Source organism: Geotrypetes seraphini, chromosome 6 (genome assembly GCF_902459505.1).
Source record: "Geotrypetes seraphini chromosome 6, aGeoSer1.1, whole genome shotgun sequence".
Lineage (NCBI taxonomy): Eukaryota > Metazoa > Chordata > Amphibia > Gymnophiona > Dermophiidae > Geotrypetes > Geotrypetes seraphini.
In genome coordinates, this window is record NC_047089.1 from 206,582,451 (window position 1) to 206,600,751 (window position 18,301).

An 18,301-nucleotide genomic window follows, 5' to 3' on the forward strand; every position below is an offset into this window, starting at 1 on the left:
GCCTGCCTCCGATTGGCTGAGGAAGAGGCAATGAGGGTGGAAGACTGGCTAAGCCCTGGAGAGAGGAGTCAAAAGGGCTGAGAAGGTTTGGCAGGAGGAAGAGGCTTGGCAGGTTGATTAGGCTGGGCACGAGCCTGGGTGTGTTGGTGCTGGCGGGCCCGCCTAGGTTGCTGTGCAGGTGGGTTGAGCGGTCTGGCAGAGAACCTGCGTTGATATGATGTCTGCGGTCTATAAGGACGAGCAGGAGGAGTCTTTTTCTTTGGTTTAATGAGAGTATCCCATCTGGTCTCATGGGCGGAGAGCTTCTGAGTGGTGGTATCCAGGGACTCTCCGAATAGTTCATCTCCCAGACATGGGGCGTTGGCTAGACGGTCCTGATGGTTGACGTCTAGATCAGAGACCCTGAGCCAGGCCAGGCGGCGCATAGCCACAGCGATGGCAGATGCACGGGAGGAGAGCTCAAAGGAGTCATAGACAGAGCGCACCATGAACTTCCTCAGTTGAAGCAGGCTGGAGATGTGCTGCTGGAAAAGAGGGACCTTGTGCTCCGGCATGTATTTTTGCATGGAGGAGAGTTGCATTACCAGATGTTTCAGGTAGAAGGAAAAATGGAAGGAGTAGTTGTTTGCCCTATTGGCAAGCATGGCATTTTGGTAGAGCCGTTTGCCAAATTTGTCCATAGTTTTTCCTTCTCTGCCAGGAGGGGTGGAGGCATACACACTGGTGCCCTGAGTCTTTTTCAAGGTGGATTCTACCAGGAGAGACTCGTGGGGCAGTTGGGGTTTATCAAAACCTGGGATTGGTATGACCCTATAGAGACTGTCCAATTTACGGGGGGCCCCAGGGACAGTTAGCGGGTTCTCCCAATTTTTATAAAAAGTTTCCCGTAGGATATCGTGAACAGGTAACTTTAGGAACTCCTTGGGAGGTTGATCGAAATCCAGAGCCTCCAGGAAAGCTTGTGACTTTTTGGAGTCAGATTCCAATGGCAAAGACAAAGCCCCTGACAACTCCCTGAGAAATTTAGAGAAGGAAGATTGTTCAGGTTTGGAAGTGGTCTCGGGTGCGGAAGGCTCTTCGTCCGACGACGATGCATCCTCCTCGGTACCGGGGGGGGATTCTTCCCATAGGTCCGGGTCTCTGACATCGGTGGTTGCGTGTCGAGAGACCGGAGTGGACGGGTCGGCATGGTGAGTCTTAGACAAAGACTTGCCTGAGCGTACCGAGACATTTCCTGGCGATGTAGACCTGTGTCTGTCCCGATCCCGGGAAGAACGGTGCCGGTCCGGGTCTTGGGAAGACCGGTGCCGGTCCGGGTCATGGGAAGACCGGTGTCCTGCTCGGTCCCGAGGAGGATCCGTCGTCGTTAAGGCGACTGGCTCGGTATGGGAATGGAGATGCGGTGCCGAGAGAATGGGCATGGAAGAGTCCATAGGTACCAATGGAGTGGATACCGGTTGGACGGTGCGGGGCTCGGGCCGGTCTGGTACCGAGAGCAGCGGTGCCAAGATAGATGGTAAGAGCTGCTGAAGTTGCTGGTGGAGTTGCTCTTGCAACTTGTCCTGGAGGATGGCCGCAATGCGGTCATCCAGGGGAGGCACCGGAACCACTTTTTTCTTTTTTGGTTCCTTGGGTGCCGCTCTACACTCCGGCGATGAGGGTGCCGATGACGAGGCACTCACCGATATCGGAGTGGAGCGTTTCTTGGCCCGGCGTGGAGCCGAGAGGACTGGTGCCGTCCCCGAGGTGGGAGGGCGCTCAAGGGTGGAAGGCTTCTTAGCCGGCTTACCTGGCGCCGGAGGCGCCGACGTCGTCTCAGGCGTCGTCGAAGTGGTCGGTGTCGATTTCGACGGTGCCGCAGATGAAGATGTCGAATCCATAGACGGGCCGGTGCCGAAAAGTAAATTTTGTTGGATTTGACGATTCTTCAACGTGCGCTTTTTGAGAGTGGCACAGCGGGTGCAGGAGTCCGCCCGATGCTCTGGTCCCAGACACTGCAAGCACCAATTGTGTGGGTCAGTGAGGGAGATCGGGCGTGCACACCGCTGGCACTTCTTAAAACCTGGCTGCGGGGGCATGAATGGAAACACGGCCTCCGCAAAATCAAACCCCGAGGCCTGGATCGTGGCAATAGGCCCCGCCGGGGTAGGAACGAAAAAATAAAACAAAAGAAAGATTTTTTTTTTTTTTTTTTGGAATTGGGAAGAAAAAAGTACCCGAAGGTGAAAAACCGAAAAAAATAACGCGAGCGGGAAGGCAAAAGGAGGATTTCAACTCTGTTGAAAAAACACACGTCTTCTTCGCTCCGCGGAAACGAAGAAACTGGGGACCACGCACTCCTCCGTCGGGCGGGAAGGCACTCGCGCACGCGCGGTGCGGCCAACTAGAACTTTCTAGTAAAAAGGTCCGTACCGAGGGCTCCGTCGGTGACGTCACCCATGCGTAAAGAATATGCTGCCTGCTTGTCCTGGGATAATGTTTGTTAGCCTTCCCTTCCTTTAAGGGAATTAAATCTGCTGGGAACCTCAGTCGATCTTTTGTTTTTAAATTTGTAGAGACCTGGAATGAACTTCCTGACTCCCATTAGGCTTTTAGGCCAGTTGCAATTATTTTGGAAATTCCTGAAAACTTTGTTGTCTTTGCAATTTTTAAATGGTTTAACTACAGCCTCAATGAAATGATAATATTAGTTATTTCTCTTATGCACTTTAGTTTTTAATTAGTTCTTCCTTCTCCTATGTTTTCTGCTATGTAAGCTAGTCTTAATTATGTGTGAACCGAGTTGAGCTCCACTGGGAGATAACCCGGTATATAAAACCAAAGATTAGATAAAATAAGGATTACCAGAAAAGGAGGGGGGGAGGGAGGAGAGGCAAAAAAGGGACACTCGAACCAAAACCAAATGGAAAAACAATGCTCTGACAAAAAGAGAAAGAGTATTTCATTTGGTATTGATTGATACATGTCCATGTTAATTTGCGGACCCTGCGTTTCAGACAGACAAAGTTTTCGGAGCTCCACTCTAAACATTTGAGTAGCACTAGTATAGAAGCATCACCCCATGTAAATTGTGGCATATTTGCATATGTAGACTGCCACTATTTACACATAGAGATCCAAAGGGGGTGCATGGTTTGTGTATGCCTTGACAGAAGAAAAATCTGCAATTCCATTCCCCATTTTACAAAGGGAATACACATTTATGGTGAAAATTTTCCCCATCAATCAGATTTTATACCAGCTCAGAGACAAGAACATTGCATCACAGACAAATTGGTGCAAGACCCCAGCGCGCCACCTAAAAAGTTACTTTTAAAGAGCTCCGACGCAGGTTGTGAGTGGAGAACCCCCCCAGTTTACTTCATACTCTTTGCGCTGCTGTTGGGGGGGGGGGTTGGAACCCTCCATTATAGAGTAAACTTAACTTTTTCCTGATTTTTTAGGAAAAAGTTAAGTTTTCTCTATCATGTGGGGGGTTACACCCCCCCCCCAACGGCAGCGTGAAGAGTATGAAGTGGGGGGGTTCCCCCCCACACCTCCTGGAGCTCTTTAAAAGTAACTTTTTAGGCGGCACGCTGGGATCTTGCGCCGAATTGTCTGTGCTGCAATGTCGGCGCGCCAAAGTCTCACGTGCTCTTGTCCCATCACCTCTTTTTGCCCCAAGCTCAAACCAGTGACACCACCACATTGTTTCACAATCTTACCAGTTGCGGAATAACTCTCTCCACCAGTGTTATAAAGCCAATCTCATCATTTTCACGATTGTCATACATGTACTTGACAAGTTTGGCAATTGTTTCTGTATCAGTTTCCGACTCAAATTCATAACCTTTGCTTTCCTAAGTAGAAAAAAAAAAAAGAAACGAGAAATGATGACTCACTGTATTTCATCTAATCTCAACCTATAAAGATCCCTAATAATAAACCACTGCTAATGGTTTAGCCATACAAACCAAAACATCTGCAAGGCAAATCTTGACCTGAAATATCTTAGCAGACTTATTGCATTCATCTGGATGTAAGATTTAATTTAATGCAGAGTTTATATACCGCTAAATCACCACGTAGGCTTCAAAGCAGTTTACAAAAACAATTAAAATTTGCCTAATACAATGGCCACAAAAGTAATCAGGTACTTTAAGGCTTAAAGTACCTGATTTGGTTAGGACAGAGAGGGAAACTATACAATGGCCACAGAACTAATCAATGTTTAAATATTTGCTTGTGAGATTCAGAAACCATTAGTGATGCAACTTATATGAAATAATTAAAACCCAAAAGAGTAGAAAATGAATTAATATCATCACTGTTTGAGATGAAGGACTTGAATCAGAGCTTTTCCTAGATGGCAACTAAAACGGTTCCTAGACAAAATTGCGCGAGACAACGGCGCGCCGACAACCGAGCGCAAGGTTGACGGCGCGCCGAAGAAAAGCACTATTTTAAAGGGTTCCGACGGGGGGTGTTGGTGGGGAACCCCCCTATTTTACTTAACAGACATCACGCTGGCGTTGTGAGGGGTTTGGGGGGGTTGTAACACCCCTCATTATACTTGAAACCGAACTTTTTGCTTGTTTTTAGGGGAAAAGTTCAGTTTTAAGTATAATGTGGGGGGTTCCATCCCCCCAAACCCCCCACAACGCCAGCGCAATGTCTGTTAAGTAAAGTGGGGGGGTTCCCTCCCCACACCCCCCGCCGGAGCCCTTCAAAATAGTGCTTTTCTTCAGCGCGCCGTCAACCTTGTGCTCAGTTGTCGGCGCGCCGTTGTCTCGCGCGATTTAGTCCCATCACCACTAAAACCAATCAGAACAGCCATACTGAGTCAGATCAATGATCCATCTAGCCCGGTATTCTGCTTCCAGCAGTGGCCATTCCAAGTCACAAGTACCTGGCACGAGCCCAAATAGTAGCAATACTGGTTTTAGCCAAAACCAAATCTGAGGCCAAAATTTGCTACTCAGTTTCAACAGAAGCCAAAGTCGAAACTGGCAGCTAGGAGTCCCTCCCCCTTTCCCCACACAGAATGAACCCCCTTTCCTTCTCCCAGATCCAGCATGCATCCCTGGTGGTCTAAGTGCAGTGTTCTTCAATCGCCGGTCCATGGACCGTGCCGGTCCAAAGAAGTTTTCTGCCGGTCCACAGGGCCAGCATTTCCATCGGGCAGAAGACAGTGCTCTTCAGCCGCCGGTCCATGGTGATTTCAATGTGGTGTCTTCGGACCGGCTCCCTGAGTGCTGCAGTGCACAAAGCTGTGGGAAAAGGCTCTTATGCATGTCCTGCGCCTGAACCGGAAGCCTTCTCTCTGATGTCACAATGTCAGACGAAAGGCTTCCAGATGAGTAGGAACACGCGCGAGGAGCCGCTGCCCACAGCTTTGTGCACTGCAACAATCAGGGAGCCGGCCCAAAGACGCTGCGTTGATCGCACTGTGGACCAGCCCAAAGATAACACCGGGGGACAGACCAGAAGGCAAGGTACAGCAAGGAGGGAGAGAGACAACAGTAGGCAGAATGCTTTTATTTTTTTATATAGGTGATTGATTTACATCTGCTGTCTGTTCAGGAAGAAAGGCATTTGTTTCTTTTCCGCTGGGGTTGTACTGCTTGAAGAGTCTTGCATCTTAGGGTTTGTTTGTAAATTTTAGTACTTTTAGTTTTTGGTCCTGCATTTGCATGGGGTTATCTGTTTTCTGGTAGGAATGAATGTTGAAAAGCATACAGTGTGCTTTGTGTATTTTAATTTTGTGGGTAACCATTATGTGTTGTTAATATGATTATATTGTGTGTGTGTGTATATATTTATGAAAAATGAATGGAAAAAATGGTGTTACAATTAGTACTACTATGGGGCGGGGTCTGAGGCGGAGATGCGCACGACTTAGCCCAGTGTTCTTCAACTGCAGGTCTGCGGACCGGTGGCGGTCCACAAAATAATCATTTTATTTCCGCCGGTCCATAGGTGTCAAAAGATTGAAGAACACTGGTTTAGTGGGTAGTCGGGCATGGGGAGAGAGAGCACACAAGGGGAGCCAGCATAAAGAATTCCAGCTTTCTTGGAGTCAATGTACCTTTATCATATGGGACTGTTTTATTCAGTTCATCATTCCTGCCTGAAAATCCGCTTGATGAACATAAAGATAGGCTTTTTCTCATAATGTCAGGGGTGGGATTACAACTGATTATGAAAAACTGGAAGAATTGGGACCGTTTAAATTTCCCTTTTTGGTGGGAGACACTTTGCCTTTATTATAGATATGAGATATGAAAGAATTTTAGCAGAACAAAGAAGTGATTCCCTGAAATTTAAACAGATTTGGAGTCCAATAGACTCATTCATTAAAAATCATTAATTTAAGATAGTCTTTGAGTTAAAGAAGCATCAATTCCTAGTGAGTCTATTGTTTTTATGCACATCTAGGGGTGGGTAGGTGGGTTAGGATTAAGGAGAGGATAAGCTTTTGAACTGAGTTTAGTATAAATTATAAACACGGGTTACTGGTAATGTCATATTTATTGCACATGTATTGTATAAATACAATTAATAATTCAAGAGCAATTTAGATAAAGGGGAGGGAGGGGTTTATGTTATTGGTATTACATATAATACCATAAGTGTTTTTCAAGAATGTTAATTGATTAATAATCTGTTACACTTGTTGTAAAAGGATTTTCTAAAATCAATAAAAAAATTTAAACATGAAGAGTTCCAGCTAAAAATGCATTGGCATTTTCAGCTGAAACCGAAACAAGCACAAATACGAATTTCAGGTTGTTTCAGTACCAAAGCCAAAATTCAATCAGCCTCTAGCTTTACCTTATCTGGGGGAAAATTTTCAAATCCACCTACCCAGATGAGGGAAAGAGAAAGGGATTTGATTATACCACCTTCCTGCGGTTACAATTAAAGCAGTTTAGAAGAATGTGGCACAGTGGTTAAAGCTACAGCTTCAGTACCCTGCTCCTTGTGACCCTGGGCAAGTCACTTAAACCCTGTCAAAATTAATTCCACCTGTGCGAAAAGGCATTTAAACTTCATCCTGTTGTTGATATCCTATTTGTAGATATCCTGCAAACATCCTTCTTTTTATCTTGTCTAGTTCTACTAAATCTTTTTGAGTACGGTGACCAGAATGGCACATAATACTCAAAGTACAATCTCACTGGGAAATGACAAAAAGGCATTATGATATGCTCTGGTTTATGCTCTATTCCTTCCCTAGTACTTCCTAACATTTCATTCCATCAAAAATTACGAAGACTAGGGGACACTCAAAGTTACAGGGCAATACTTTTAAACCAATAGGAGGCTGTGTGAAAATTAAACGTTTTTGGCGGCAGGTTTTATCTTATGTGGAGTGTATTTTAGGCACTGCATTACCTTTCTCTGCAGCTGGTCTCTTACTGGATAAGTATGAGGCCTTCCGTTTATCTGATTCGGGTCAGCGGCAGTTTCTGAGACGGGTGGGTGTCTTGGGGAAGAAGGTAATTCTATCTGTTTGGATTGGAGAAACTTTGCCATCCTTTTGGGACTGGAGGAATCGTTTGCATGCTCTGCTGCTGCTGGAGCATAAAGATGCGTCTTATAGCTTGCGACGAAAGCGACTCTTTCTTCGGATCTGGGATTCTTACCTTTTTTCATTATCACCACGGGCTAGAAGTGACATTCTAAATTCCTTGTGATTTTTTCTGAGACCCGGGCTTGTTTTCCATCTTTGAGGGGCGCCAGGTATACTTCTCTCTCCCTTTCTTTCTTTTTCTCTCTTTCTTCTCTCTTTTCCGTGTTGGAGTCAATCATTGTCTTTGACAGTGGGCTATCTGAGTCCAAGCCTACTGCACTACAGTTATTCCTGCTTTAGACTAGGTGGTTTGGGGGGGGGGTTTGGGTGGGATTGTTGGATCTACTATTTGGTTTCTGATTGTTTTCTTCTGTTGCTGTGGTTATTGCATTTTGGTCTGTCTTTTGTTATTTGATAATAAAAATTGATTCAACATAAACCAATAGGAGGAAATATTTTTTCATTCAGAGAATAGTTAAGCTGTGGAATGCATTGCCAGAGGTTGTGGAGTTGAGGTAAAAGTGTATAGCATAGCTGGTTTAAAGAAAGGTTTGGACAATTTCCTGGAGGAAATGCCCATATTCCGGTATTGAGAAAGACATGGGGGAAGCCACTGCTTGCCCTGGATCAGTAGCATGGAATGTTGCTCCTCCTTGGGTTTTGGCCAGGTACTAGGGATGTGGTTTGGCCACCATGAGAATGGGCTACTGGGCTTGATGGACCCGTTGGTCTGACCCAGTAAGGCTATTCTTATGTTCTTATTCTGTATGCTTTTTTGGCTGCCATCACACACTAAGCAGATTTCAATATATTGTTTATAATGACTCCTAACCGGAGCCCAGCATCAAGTAGCTAAGATTTGGATTATTCTTCCCAACGGGCATCATCTTGCACTTGTCCACAATAACCCCCAATTTCTTTACAGGTTGCCAAAACATAAGCATGCGAATTTGCGCATATTGGGTAGATGTACACCAAATCAATTGGTTGATGAGGCGTTATCAGTAATTGGACTTAATTGGCACCAATATGGATTTGCCATAGGTGCTTTTCCACTACTTTGCATAATAATACTTAGCGCCTATTTTTCTGGCACTATTTATAGAATTTCTCCTTCTATTTCATTTGCTAGTTGAATGTCCATTTTTCCAGTCTCCCAAAGTTCTCCAGTAAGACCTGAAGTCCCTAATTCTTTCTTTCCCATTAAGAGTTTCTATTTTTTAAAAATAGCAGGGGGGAAAAAAAAAAAAAAGACAGAAGAAATCATATAGAACTGATTTAACAATTCTTACCTCCCTTCACTGACAGACTTACCAGAAATTTTTTCAGATCCTTGTAATTGGTGATGATTCCATTGTGGATCACAATAAATTCTAGATATGAAAACCAAAATGTTACTGTTACAGATACCTTTCAAATAAAGCTGCACCTACTGCATACCATGCGATCCTTCCAGACATACACCAGTTCAGGAGCAGGTGAACAGCAATTTTTTTTTTTAAACTTGAGGATTAAAAAGCATCAATTCGGACTACATTTTTGTGCATTCTGGGAGGCCATTGCAGTGCAACTGCTTAATTAAGCCTGTTCTTGCTCAAAGTTGGCCTCAACAAATTCAAATTCACGTGATAATGGGGGATTGGGGAGATGAAAGCTCTAACCATCCCATTGGTCTTTTCAGTCTCAGCATAGTCCTGCTAAAATCATGGTTTTCTCTTTCTTCAAAAGGGAGATTTTCCTGAAGGAATAAAAAAATAAGAACAGGTGGTACTGCTACACCTAACTTTTCTAGTGTGCTACTCAAAAGGGGCATGGCCATAAGTTAAGGCATGTTACAGAATATTCTGATTTGCACACTCAACTCAAACATTAGGCACCAGCATTTACATTGGGTTTTGGCAAGCATATATGCTGGTACCTAAAAGTTAAGTGCAGGAATCAGCTCCAAGTGCTATTCTATAAGGGCATTCATCCCAGAGCATCCTTTGTAGAGAATGACGCAGGGAAAATATTTCATTGGAAGTTACATTGAAAGGAAGGACTCAGCCAGGGGAAGGTCTTGGAGCAGGCCTGCAACGTTGCCTCTTCATCACTGAAGGTTCTAAGAGGCAGGAGGCGCAAAGGGGCTGACCAAGTAGGGGAGTTGTAGGTTTTTATTTTTTTGCCATTTGACTCAGGATTGGGAGGGAGGGGAGCTTTTGGACCCACAATGGGGAGGGAGGGTGGTAGGCTGCCGGACCAGCAGTCGTGAGGGGGAATCTGCCAGACCCACGATCATGAGGAGGACTGCTGGCCAGGAAGGGAGAGAAGGTGAAGAGGGAGGGAGGCGACTCATGCCAGTCATCCTTTACTGTGTGAACAAGGCCACGAACAAAAATTTTATACACGAATATAGGATGTCCGGTGGAGTACTCTGAGAGACCCCCCAGGAAAGAGACTTGGGAGTACTGGTCGACAAGTTGATGAAGCCGTCCACGCAATGCGTGGCGGCGACAGAAAGGGCAAACAGAATGCTAGGAATGATTAGGAAGGGGATCACGAACAGATCAGAGAAGGTGATCATGCCGCTGTACCGGGCCATGGTATGCCCCCACCTGGAATACTGCGTGGAAAATTGGAATGCTCTTCCAGAGGCGGTTATAGGGGAAAACACCCTCCAGGGATTCAAGACAAAGTTGGACAAGTTCTTGCTGAACCAGAACGTACACAGGTAAGGCTAGAATCAGGGCACTGGTCTTTGGCCTAAGGGCCACCGCGGGCGTGGACTGCTGGGCACAATGGACCACTGGTCTGACCCAGCAGCTGCAATTCTTATGTTCTTATGGCCCTTTACCACTCCCATGGGGCGGTGAAAAGCCTCATTACTGAATCTGCAGCAAATAGACAAATTTTTCCCCGTTCCTGCAGTTTTGCCGTGGCTTACTGCGGGAAACAGTCACCATGTCATTAACTTCTACTTCAGAGTACACACACCTGTAAGGGGTCTAGACCCCCTGCCTATGTAGCTGTAATACAGAGCTTGGCTTAACAACTTCTTGCAAGAACAGAGCCCAATGCAGGGTGAACTCCAGCTGGAATTTGTTTCTGGACTACTTAGCTGAAGTCATGATTGTCCAATCACTGTGCTCTCAACTTCTTGTGCCAAGACCAGGTTGACCTATCCCGGACACCATGATGCCTGGATCCAGGGACTTTCCTGAATGCCAAGAACCGCATCTTCATGGACTTAAAATGTGGTTTCTGAGGTCCAGATATTCAGAACAAAAAGAGAAGCTTCCTTATCTTTCAGCGATAAGGCCTCTACCAGAAATGTATAAAGAAGGAGCTCTGAAAACCAAAACCAGTTGGTGTTAGCATCTGACCCGAATTATCATTGTTTCAAGTTTCTACCATCTATCCTCTCTGTTTCTGCACTGCTGGGACCTGCCAGGGCTAATTTGAATCTAGCTATTTGTTTAGTGTACAGCATCGACATCATCCTTTACCCTCATCTACATCCAAGTTGTATGCCAGCTTTGTTATTAATAAAGGGCATTCGTAAGACCAGGGCTTACGTGAATTTACTCTGACTTATTCCTCATAAGAGCTCTCATATTCACATTTAGTACATTAGTCTGTTTTTCCTGAACTATTTTATATTGCGCTCGCTCACCATTTAGCATGTAAATAAATATCACCATAAAAGACTATGAAGAACTTCCAGATGAAATCAGATATGAGGAAATGGCCATGGGACTAGAGAAGCACCCTAGAGTCAGGGTTCTAGCTCTGGCCTTGGCCAAAGGTGGCTCTGTGTCTCACTGCACTCAACTAGAGGTGATCCAGAGTCTCTAAGAAAAAATGTAACGCATATGTAAAGAGGAAAGAAGTATAATGCACAAGAAACAAACTTTCAGAAGGAGAAGTGCTCTAAAAAATGGTTCTCAAACCAGGAGTTTTCAGGCCATTCATAAATTTGAAATATACTACCTCCTCTGCAACTTCAAGCATATTCATTGCAGAGAGGCTAAAATATCAAGTAATTAGGGTTCTCTTGGGTTTTGAGAGCCACAGCTATAAAACAAGAGGTCAGGTTAAGAGGCTTTAAGAAAGCAGACAAAGAGCAACATCCAAAACAGCGGTGGACGCATAGAATAGCTTCCAAGTGGAGGTACATGGCAGGGTTAGTGCTAGGCCCAAGGGGAGAAACTGGGGAGCGGGGCCCAGTGGGTTAAACCTCCTGCAGCTTGAAGCAGGCTTGAGGCTCCTACAACAGGGGAGCTCAGGACAACGGCTGTTTGCCCTGGTGGTGGAAATAGAAACATGTTGAGATTATTTTTAATCAGCTTCACACATACCATGGCAACACTAAGAACACACTATTAGCTGTGAAAATACTCAGATTCATTAAAAATACCCCCCCTTCCCTCGGTTGTTCTGTGTGTGCTGTGTTGGTGTCAATAATGTGTCTACCTTTTATTGATCTTTGTATACTTGGATGGGTATGAACATTTTCATAATTGATAGGGAAGAAAAAAAAAGATAAGCACGGAGGGTGGCTCGTTACAAAAAAGTAGTGAGGAAAAAGCTAGGAGGTCACACATTATTGATGACTTATTGTAATGATTGGACGCCATTTTACACTGAAAGTACAGTAATGATTATGAGAAGGGGGTGGTATATACCGTATTTTCTCGCATATAACGCACGCATTATACGTGGTTTTTACAAACCGCGCATACCCTTGTGCGTTATACGCGTGAGCGCGTTGTACAAAAATTTTTTTACATAGTTCCCCCCCCCCCCGACGCCCGATTCATCACCCGGAAGAAGCGCTCGCACTCCCACCCCGAAGGACCGCTCGCACCCCCACAGCCTCCCCCCCACCCCCATGGAGAAGCTGTCTACCTTGTTTCCGGATGCCAGCCCAGCTGCTTCCTCTGCCGGTGGTCCTGCCCCTTCTCAGAGCCCTGTGCTGCGCTGCTTCCTCTTCAGGCAGTCCCGCCCTTTCTCTGATGTCAGAGAAAGGGTGGGACCGCCGGAAGAAAAAGCAGCGCAGCAGGGCTCAGAGAAGGGGCGGGACCGCCGGCAGAGAAAACAGCTGGGCTCGCTGGCATCCGGAAACAAGGTAGACAGCTTCTCCATGGGGGAGGGGGGTGAGGCTGTGGGGGTGCGAGCGGTTCTTCGGGTGGGGGTGTGAGCGGTCCTTCGGGGTGGGAGTGCAAGCGCTCCTTCGGGGTGGGGGTGCGAGCGGTCCTTCAGGGTGGGGGTGCGGGTGCGTGCGAGCGGTCCTTCGGGGTGGGGGTGCGAGCGGTCCTGCGGGGGGGTGAATCGGACGTCGGGGGGGGCATCAGGTTTTCAGGGTAGGGACAGGACTTCAAGGAGGAAAGGAGAGTCGGGGCGGGCGAAAGGAGAGTCGGGCGGTATACGGGTGTGCGCGGTATATAAAAATTTATGTACATAAATATGTGTTTTTTGCACGCTATACCCGTGTGCGTGTTTTACACGGGTGCGCGTTATCTATGTGAAAATACGGTAGTTATATTAAAGGTTTAATCAATAATTATGAATGTAATATTTGTATGATATTTTTGATTACAATATTTGTGGGAAGGGTGGGTGGTGGAGGGAGGTAATTTATGTATTTAAGATGATAATTGGAAGAATTTCAAGTGATGTGCATAATTCAATTGATGCAATATTGTGTACTTGATATAAGATGAAAAAATGAATAAAGAATTGAGAGAGAAAAAAAAAAAAGGATTGACAGGGCTGACACATCTGCTCTCTTCCTACTCCAAAGCCAAGACTGTATCACTGGGCTCTGCTGTAACTCCTCAGTTACTCCTACACACGAGTTGGAAGGTGTCTTTCTGATCTGCTCTGCTTTTAATTTATTATTTTCATGTTTTTATCCAGATTTTGAGGCTTTTCAGAGGTCCTCAGCGTTACTGGGGCAGCTGTGCCTGGAAGTCACAGATGCTCTGGTCAGATATCTGTAGCTGGAAGGGCAACACTTTTACAGGGCACTATCTGGCAAGCCTGCACCAACACTTTTGGTGGCTCAGGGACCGTTCCCCCGATAGTGAAGCTCACTCTTGATCGTTTCCAGGGCATCAGAACAGTCTGTGAGGCACCGTGTCAATCCTGAGGTCTATCAGGTGCCAGCTTTACCCCTGAGTTTGCGAGTCTAATGTTTGAAAAATATCTGACTCTAGGGGCCTGCCTATGCCGTCTGGGGTCATGCCAGTGGTTGCGCATGAGGATTTGATCAGAGCGCAGTCCCACCTCTAAAAGGTTCTCCCGCAGGCAGCAGGAGCCAGTCAGTAAAGGACTGGGGCTCAGAGTAAATGCCTTTTCTCCCTCAGAGTGAATATTCAATTTTGGAGGATTCAGGGTCTCAGGCAGGGGCCACTGGTCAAGAGTCTGTGGCAGTCCTGGGCCAGGGATGAAGACCTGACGGTGGGTCACCTTTTTAAATCAGAAGCTTTGGTGGAGGTCATTACAGAACCTTTGAGGGAACTGCAGCTGGAAAACCCTGCAGACCTCTGTTGCTCAGTATTCTGTCATGAGCAGCTCTAAGGCTCAGACCCCATTTTTTCTTTCACATCTAGACATTACAATAATGCTGATGGAGTACTGGGAGGGGCCCTCACGGGCAGCTATGACTAAGACAAAGTTGTACCTGATGGCTCCCAATTTTCAGCAGCTATTTGTCCCATGTAAGATGGATTTGCTGGTAGCACAGGTTGCCAAGTGTACTTCTCTGCCTAGTGAAGATGGAGTGATTTTGAAAGATGCGCAGGATCAGTTTTAATCCTTAAAAGAAAGTTTGGCCTTGGGACTGAAGGTGGCGGCTGTGGCTTCCTTTGTTGCATGCACCTGCCATACTAATTTACGTCGGATTCCAGTGGAGGAGGACAACGCCGGCTTCCCCCCCAGTTAATAATTTTGAGGGTGAATTATGTAGCAGATGCTCTACATTTCAAAACATCATTCCAAGGCAAATATTAATATCTTGGAACGATGGTCCAAATCCAATCTTACAATCTGGTTCCAAGATCCATAAATCTTAATCTTCTTTCACCATCTTCCAGTTATCATTGTACCAACAATAATGCCACAGACCTCAGAAATACCCCTCCTCCGTCCCGTGGTAGGTACAAATTTCAGGGGAGGATCATATGTTACCTCCTCACTGGTCCAGGCTCAATTTTCAATTTTCTATTTATGCTACTACATTTGCATGCTTTTATACTTTTATTAAGCTTTTTAACTTCTATTCTAATGTACTTATCTTAATTGGTGATTAAGCGGTTGGACCCGACATGTTTCGCTTCCGCTTCGTCAGGGATCCACACAATACCGCAATCGTTTGATTGACGAAGCGGAAGCGAAACATGTCGGGTCCAACCGCTTAATCACCAATTAAGATAAGTACATTAGAATAGAAGTTTAAAAGCTTAATAAAAGTATAAAAGCATGCAAATTTAGTAGCATAAATAGAAAATTGAGCCTGGACCAGTGAGGAGGTAACATATGATCCTCCCTTGAAATTTGGACCTACAGCGGGACGGGGGAGGGGTATTTCTGAGGTCTGTGGCATTATTGTTGGTACAATGATAACTGGAAAATGGTGAAAGAAGATTAAGATTTATGGATCTTGGAACCAGATTGTAAGATTGCAGATGCTCTACATGACATTTTCAGGATGTGAGCAAGGTTTTTGCAAATTCCGTTTCTGCTGTAGAATGGTCTGGATTAGGCAATGAGCAGGAGATTATGCTTCTAATTCTACACTGAGCAGGCGATCTTTCTTTTTTTTTTTTTTCCATTATATTTTTATTTTCAAATTTTACAAAAAGTGTACATAATAATAAAATACAGTTGATAAATGCATGGTATCACTTTTATATCTAACACAATGTATGTCTGGATTTGATTTTCCCCTTCACCCTCCCCCCACCCTTTTATTGCTTTAATATAATATTTTCAAATTTTATAAAAGTATACAACATATTAGAATATAATTGATAATTATTCAATAACATATTTATATCTAATACAATATATTCTGGATAAATTTTATTCATTTTCCCTCCCCCCACTCTTCTATTATTTTTTAATCATATGTTACATTTTGTATCATATATTATAATTTATTATATATAATTTGTTTTCCTTACCCCCCCTATATGTGTGTCATAAAAAAAAAAAATCTCTAAAAGAAGAAAAGAAGAAAAAGTATTCCATTATTTAATCATTACAGTATTTTGTCAATGGCCCCCATATTTTTATAAATTTATTATATGTCCCCTTTTGTATTGCTATTGTTCTTTCCATTTTAAAAATATGGCATATTGTATTCCACCAAAATGTGTAATTTAGGTTGTTGTAATTTTTCCAATTGTTAGTTATATGTTGAATGGCAACCCCTGTCATAATTAATAAAAGCTTATTATTTTCTGGTGAAATTTGACTTTTTTTTCTCATCATTGTTCCAAATAAAATTGTATCATATGATATTGCAATATGATTTTCCATTAATTTATTAATTTGTGGCCAAATTGAATTCCAAAAAATTTTAATATAAGGACAATGATATAATAAATGATCTAATGTCCCTGGTTCTAGATTACAGTGCCAGCATCTATTAGACTTAGAACTGTCTAGTTTTTGTAAACGAGTAGGGGTCCAAAAAGCTCTATGTAATAAAAAGAACCATGTTTGTCTCATAGACGCTGACACTGTACATCCCATTCTCCAAGACCAAATTAGTGGCCATTGAGATGCATTAATTTGATGTCCAATCTCAATGCTCCAAATGTCTCTTAGACCATTTTTTGGTTTTTTATTCAAATATCCAGATATTAATTTATACCACAATGCGGCTTGATGTCCTAGGAAGTCTGCTTTAAAGCATAAGAACTTTAAACTATATTGATTGTTTAATGATTTCCATTCAGGGAACCCAATCTGAATGGCCTGCTTCAATTGCAACCATTTAAAACTTTGTGTTTTATTAAGACCAAATCTATGTTGCAATTGTGAAAAATCCAGCAGTTTACCTTCTGAAATAATATCATCTAGAGATCTAATTCCTGCAATAATCCAATTCTTCCAAAGGATTTGAGCTCCGCCAATTTTGATCTTGGAGTTTATCCATATGGATTGATTAGTTGATTTATATATTGGGATGGGTGTTAATTTATCAATAAATCTCAATGTTTTCCAAGTATCCATTATTATTTTATTTTCTTTGTATCTTTTAGGTATATTAATACTTGGTAAATGAACTAAATTTAGGGGAAACATAAGGCGCCATTCCAAATATAACCAATCTGGTGCATTATCTATAAGTTCTGGGAGGATCCAATACATACCCTGACGTAGAATATAGGCTTGATGGTACCTATAGAAATTTGGAAAATTTACCCCTCCCTCCTTAATTGATTTTTGTAAGGTTACTAAAGCTATTCTAGGTGTTTTACCAAGCCAAAGAAATTTTGTTAAAATTCTATTAAGCTTTTTATAAAAGGACCCCTGAAAATAAATAGGTATCATACTCATTTGGTAGCAAACCACAGGTAACATCATCATTTTAATAGTTTGAACTCTGCCCCACCAAGATATATGTAATGGGTTCCATTGTTCACATAACTCCATTACTTTTTTTAATACATATTTTTCATTTTCTTTTACAGTATCTTCAATTGTTTTTTTAACTTGAATGCCTAGATATTTAAATCCTTCTTCTTTCCATATGAATGGAAAAATATCAAATAATCCTTTTACACAGTAAACATTCAAGGGTATAATTTCAGATTTATTCCAATTAATTTTATAACCTGAAAATTTGCCAAACTTATCAATTAATTCCAATAAAGAAGATAAGGTAGACTCTGGATTTCTCAAATAAAGCAAAATATCATCAGCATAAGCCGAAATTTTATATTCCATATCTGAATATGGAATTCCTTGTATCTCCCTCGTTTGCTGTATTGCTAACAATAAGGGTTCTAATACAATATCAAATAACAAAGGAGATAAAGGACAACCTTGTCTAACTCCCCTCTGCAATTGAAAACCATCAGATATCTTATTATTAATATTTAATCTTGCAATCGGGAAGCTATACAATGTTTTTACCATTTGTATAAATCCAGAACCTATACCAAACCATTCTAAAGCCTGATACATAAAATTCCATTCTACCCTATCAAATGCTTTCTCAGCATCTAATGAAACTGTAAAAGCCGGTTCATCCATTTTTTTTGATAAGTTTAGCATGTGAAATAATAGTCTAGAGTTATTGGAGGAATGTCTTTTAGCAACGAAACCCGTTTGATGCATATCTATAATATGTGGGAGAGCTTTGGCTAATCTCAAAGCCAAAATTTTCGCCAAAAGTTTATTATCAACGTTTATCAAAGATATAGGCCTGTAGTTTGAAACCAAAGTAGGATCTTTATTTGGCTTAGGCAAAACAATTATTATTGATTCAGCCATAGTACCTTTTATATTACCTTTTATAAGTTGTGTCTGATATAATTTTAATAAATGTGGGGAGAGGATATTTTGAAATGTTTTATAAAATTCTACTGTGTAACCATCACCACCTGGAGCGGATCCAACTCTAAGAGATCTCAATGCTGTTTCTAATTCTTTTATTGATATAGGTTCTTCTAAACTTCGTTTTATATGATCAGGAATCTTAGGTCCATTTATTAAATCTAAAAATTTTTTTCCATCTTTTTGTTTCTCCAA

General features: G+C 43.0%; 1 protein-coding gene across 1 annotated transcript in view; it reads right to left on the bottom strand.

The window, feature by feature from the left end:
- Window positions 1-18,301, bottom strand: part of GFPT1 (glutamine--fructose-6-phosphate transaminase 1) — a 122,884-nt gene that overhangs the window by 79,733 nt on the left and 24,850 nt on the right. Inside the window, exons 5-6 of the mRNA XM_033948412.1 lie at window positions 8,870-8,928; window positions 3,705-3,839 (exon numbers count right to left, since the gene is read on the bottom strand). Coding sequence (XP_033804303.1) covers window positions 3,705-3,839; window positions 8,870-8,928 — 194 coding nt within the window. The remainder of the gene's footprint in view (window positions 1-3,704; window positions 3,840-8,869; window positions 8,929-18,301) is intronic.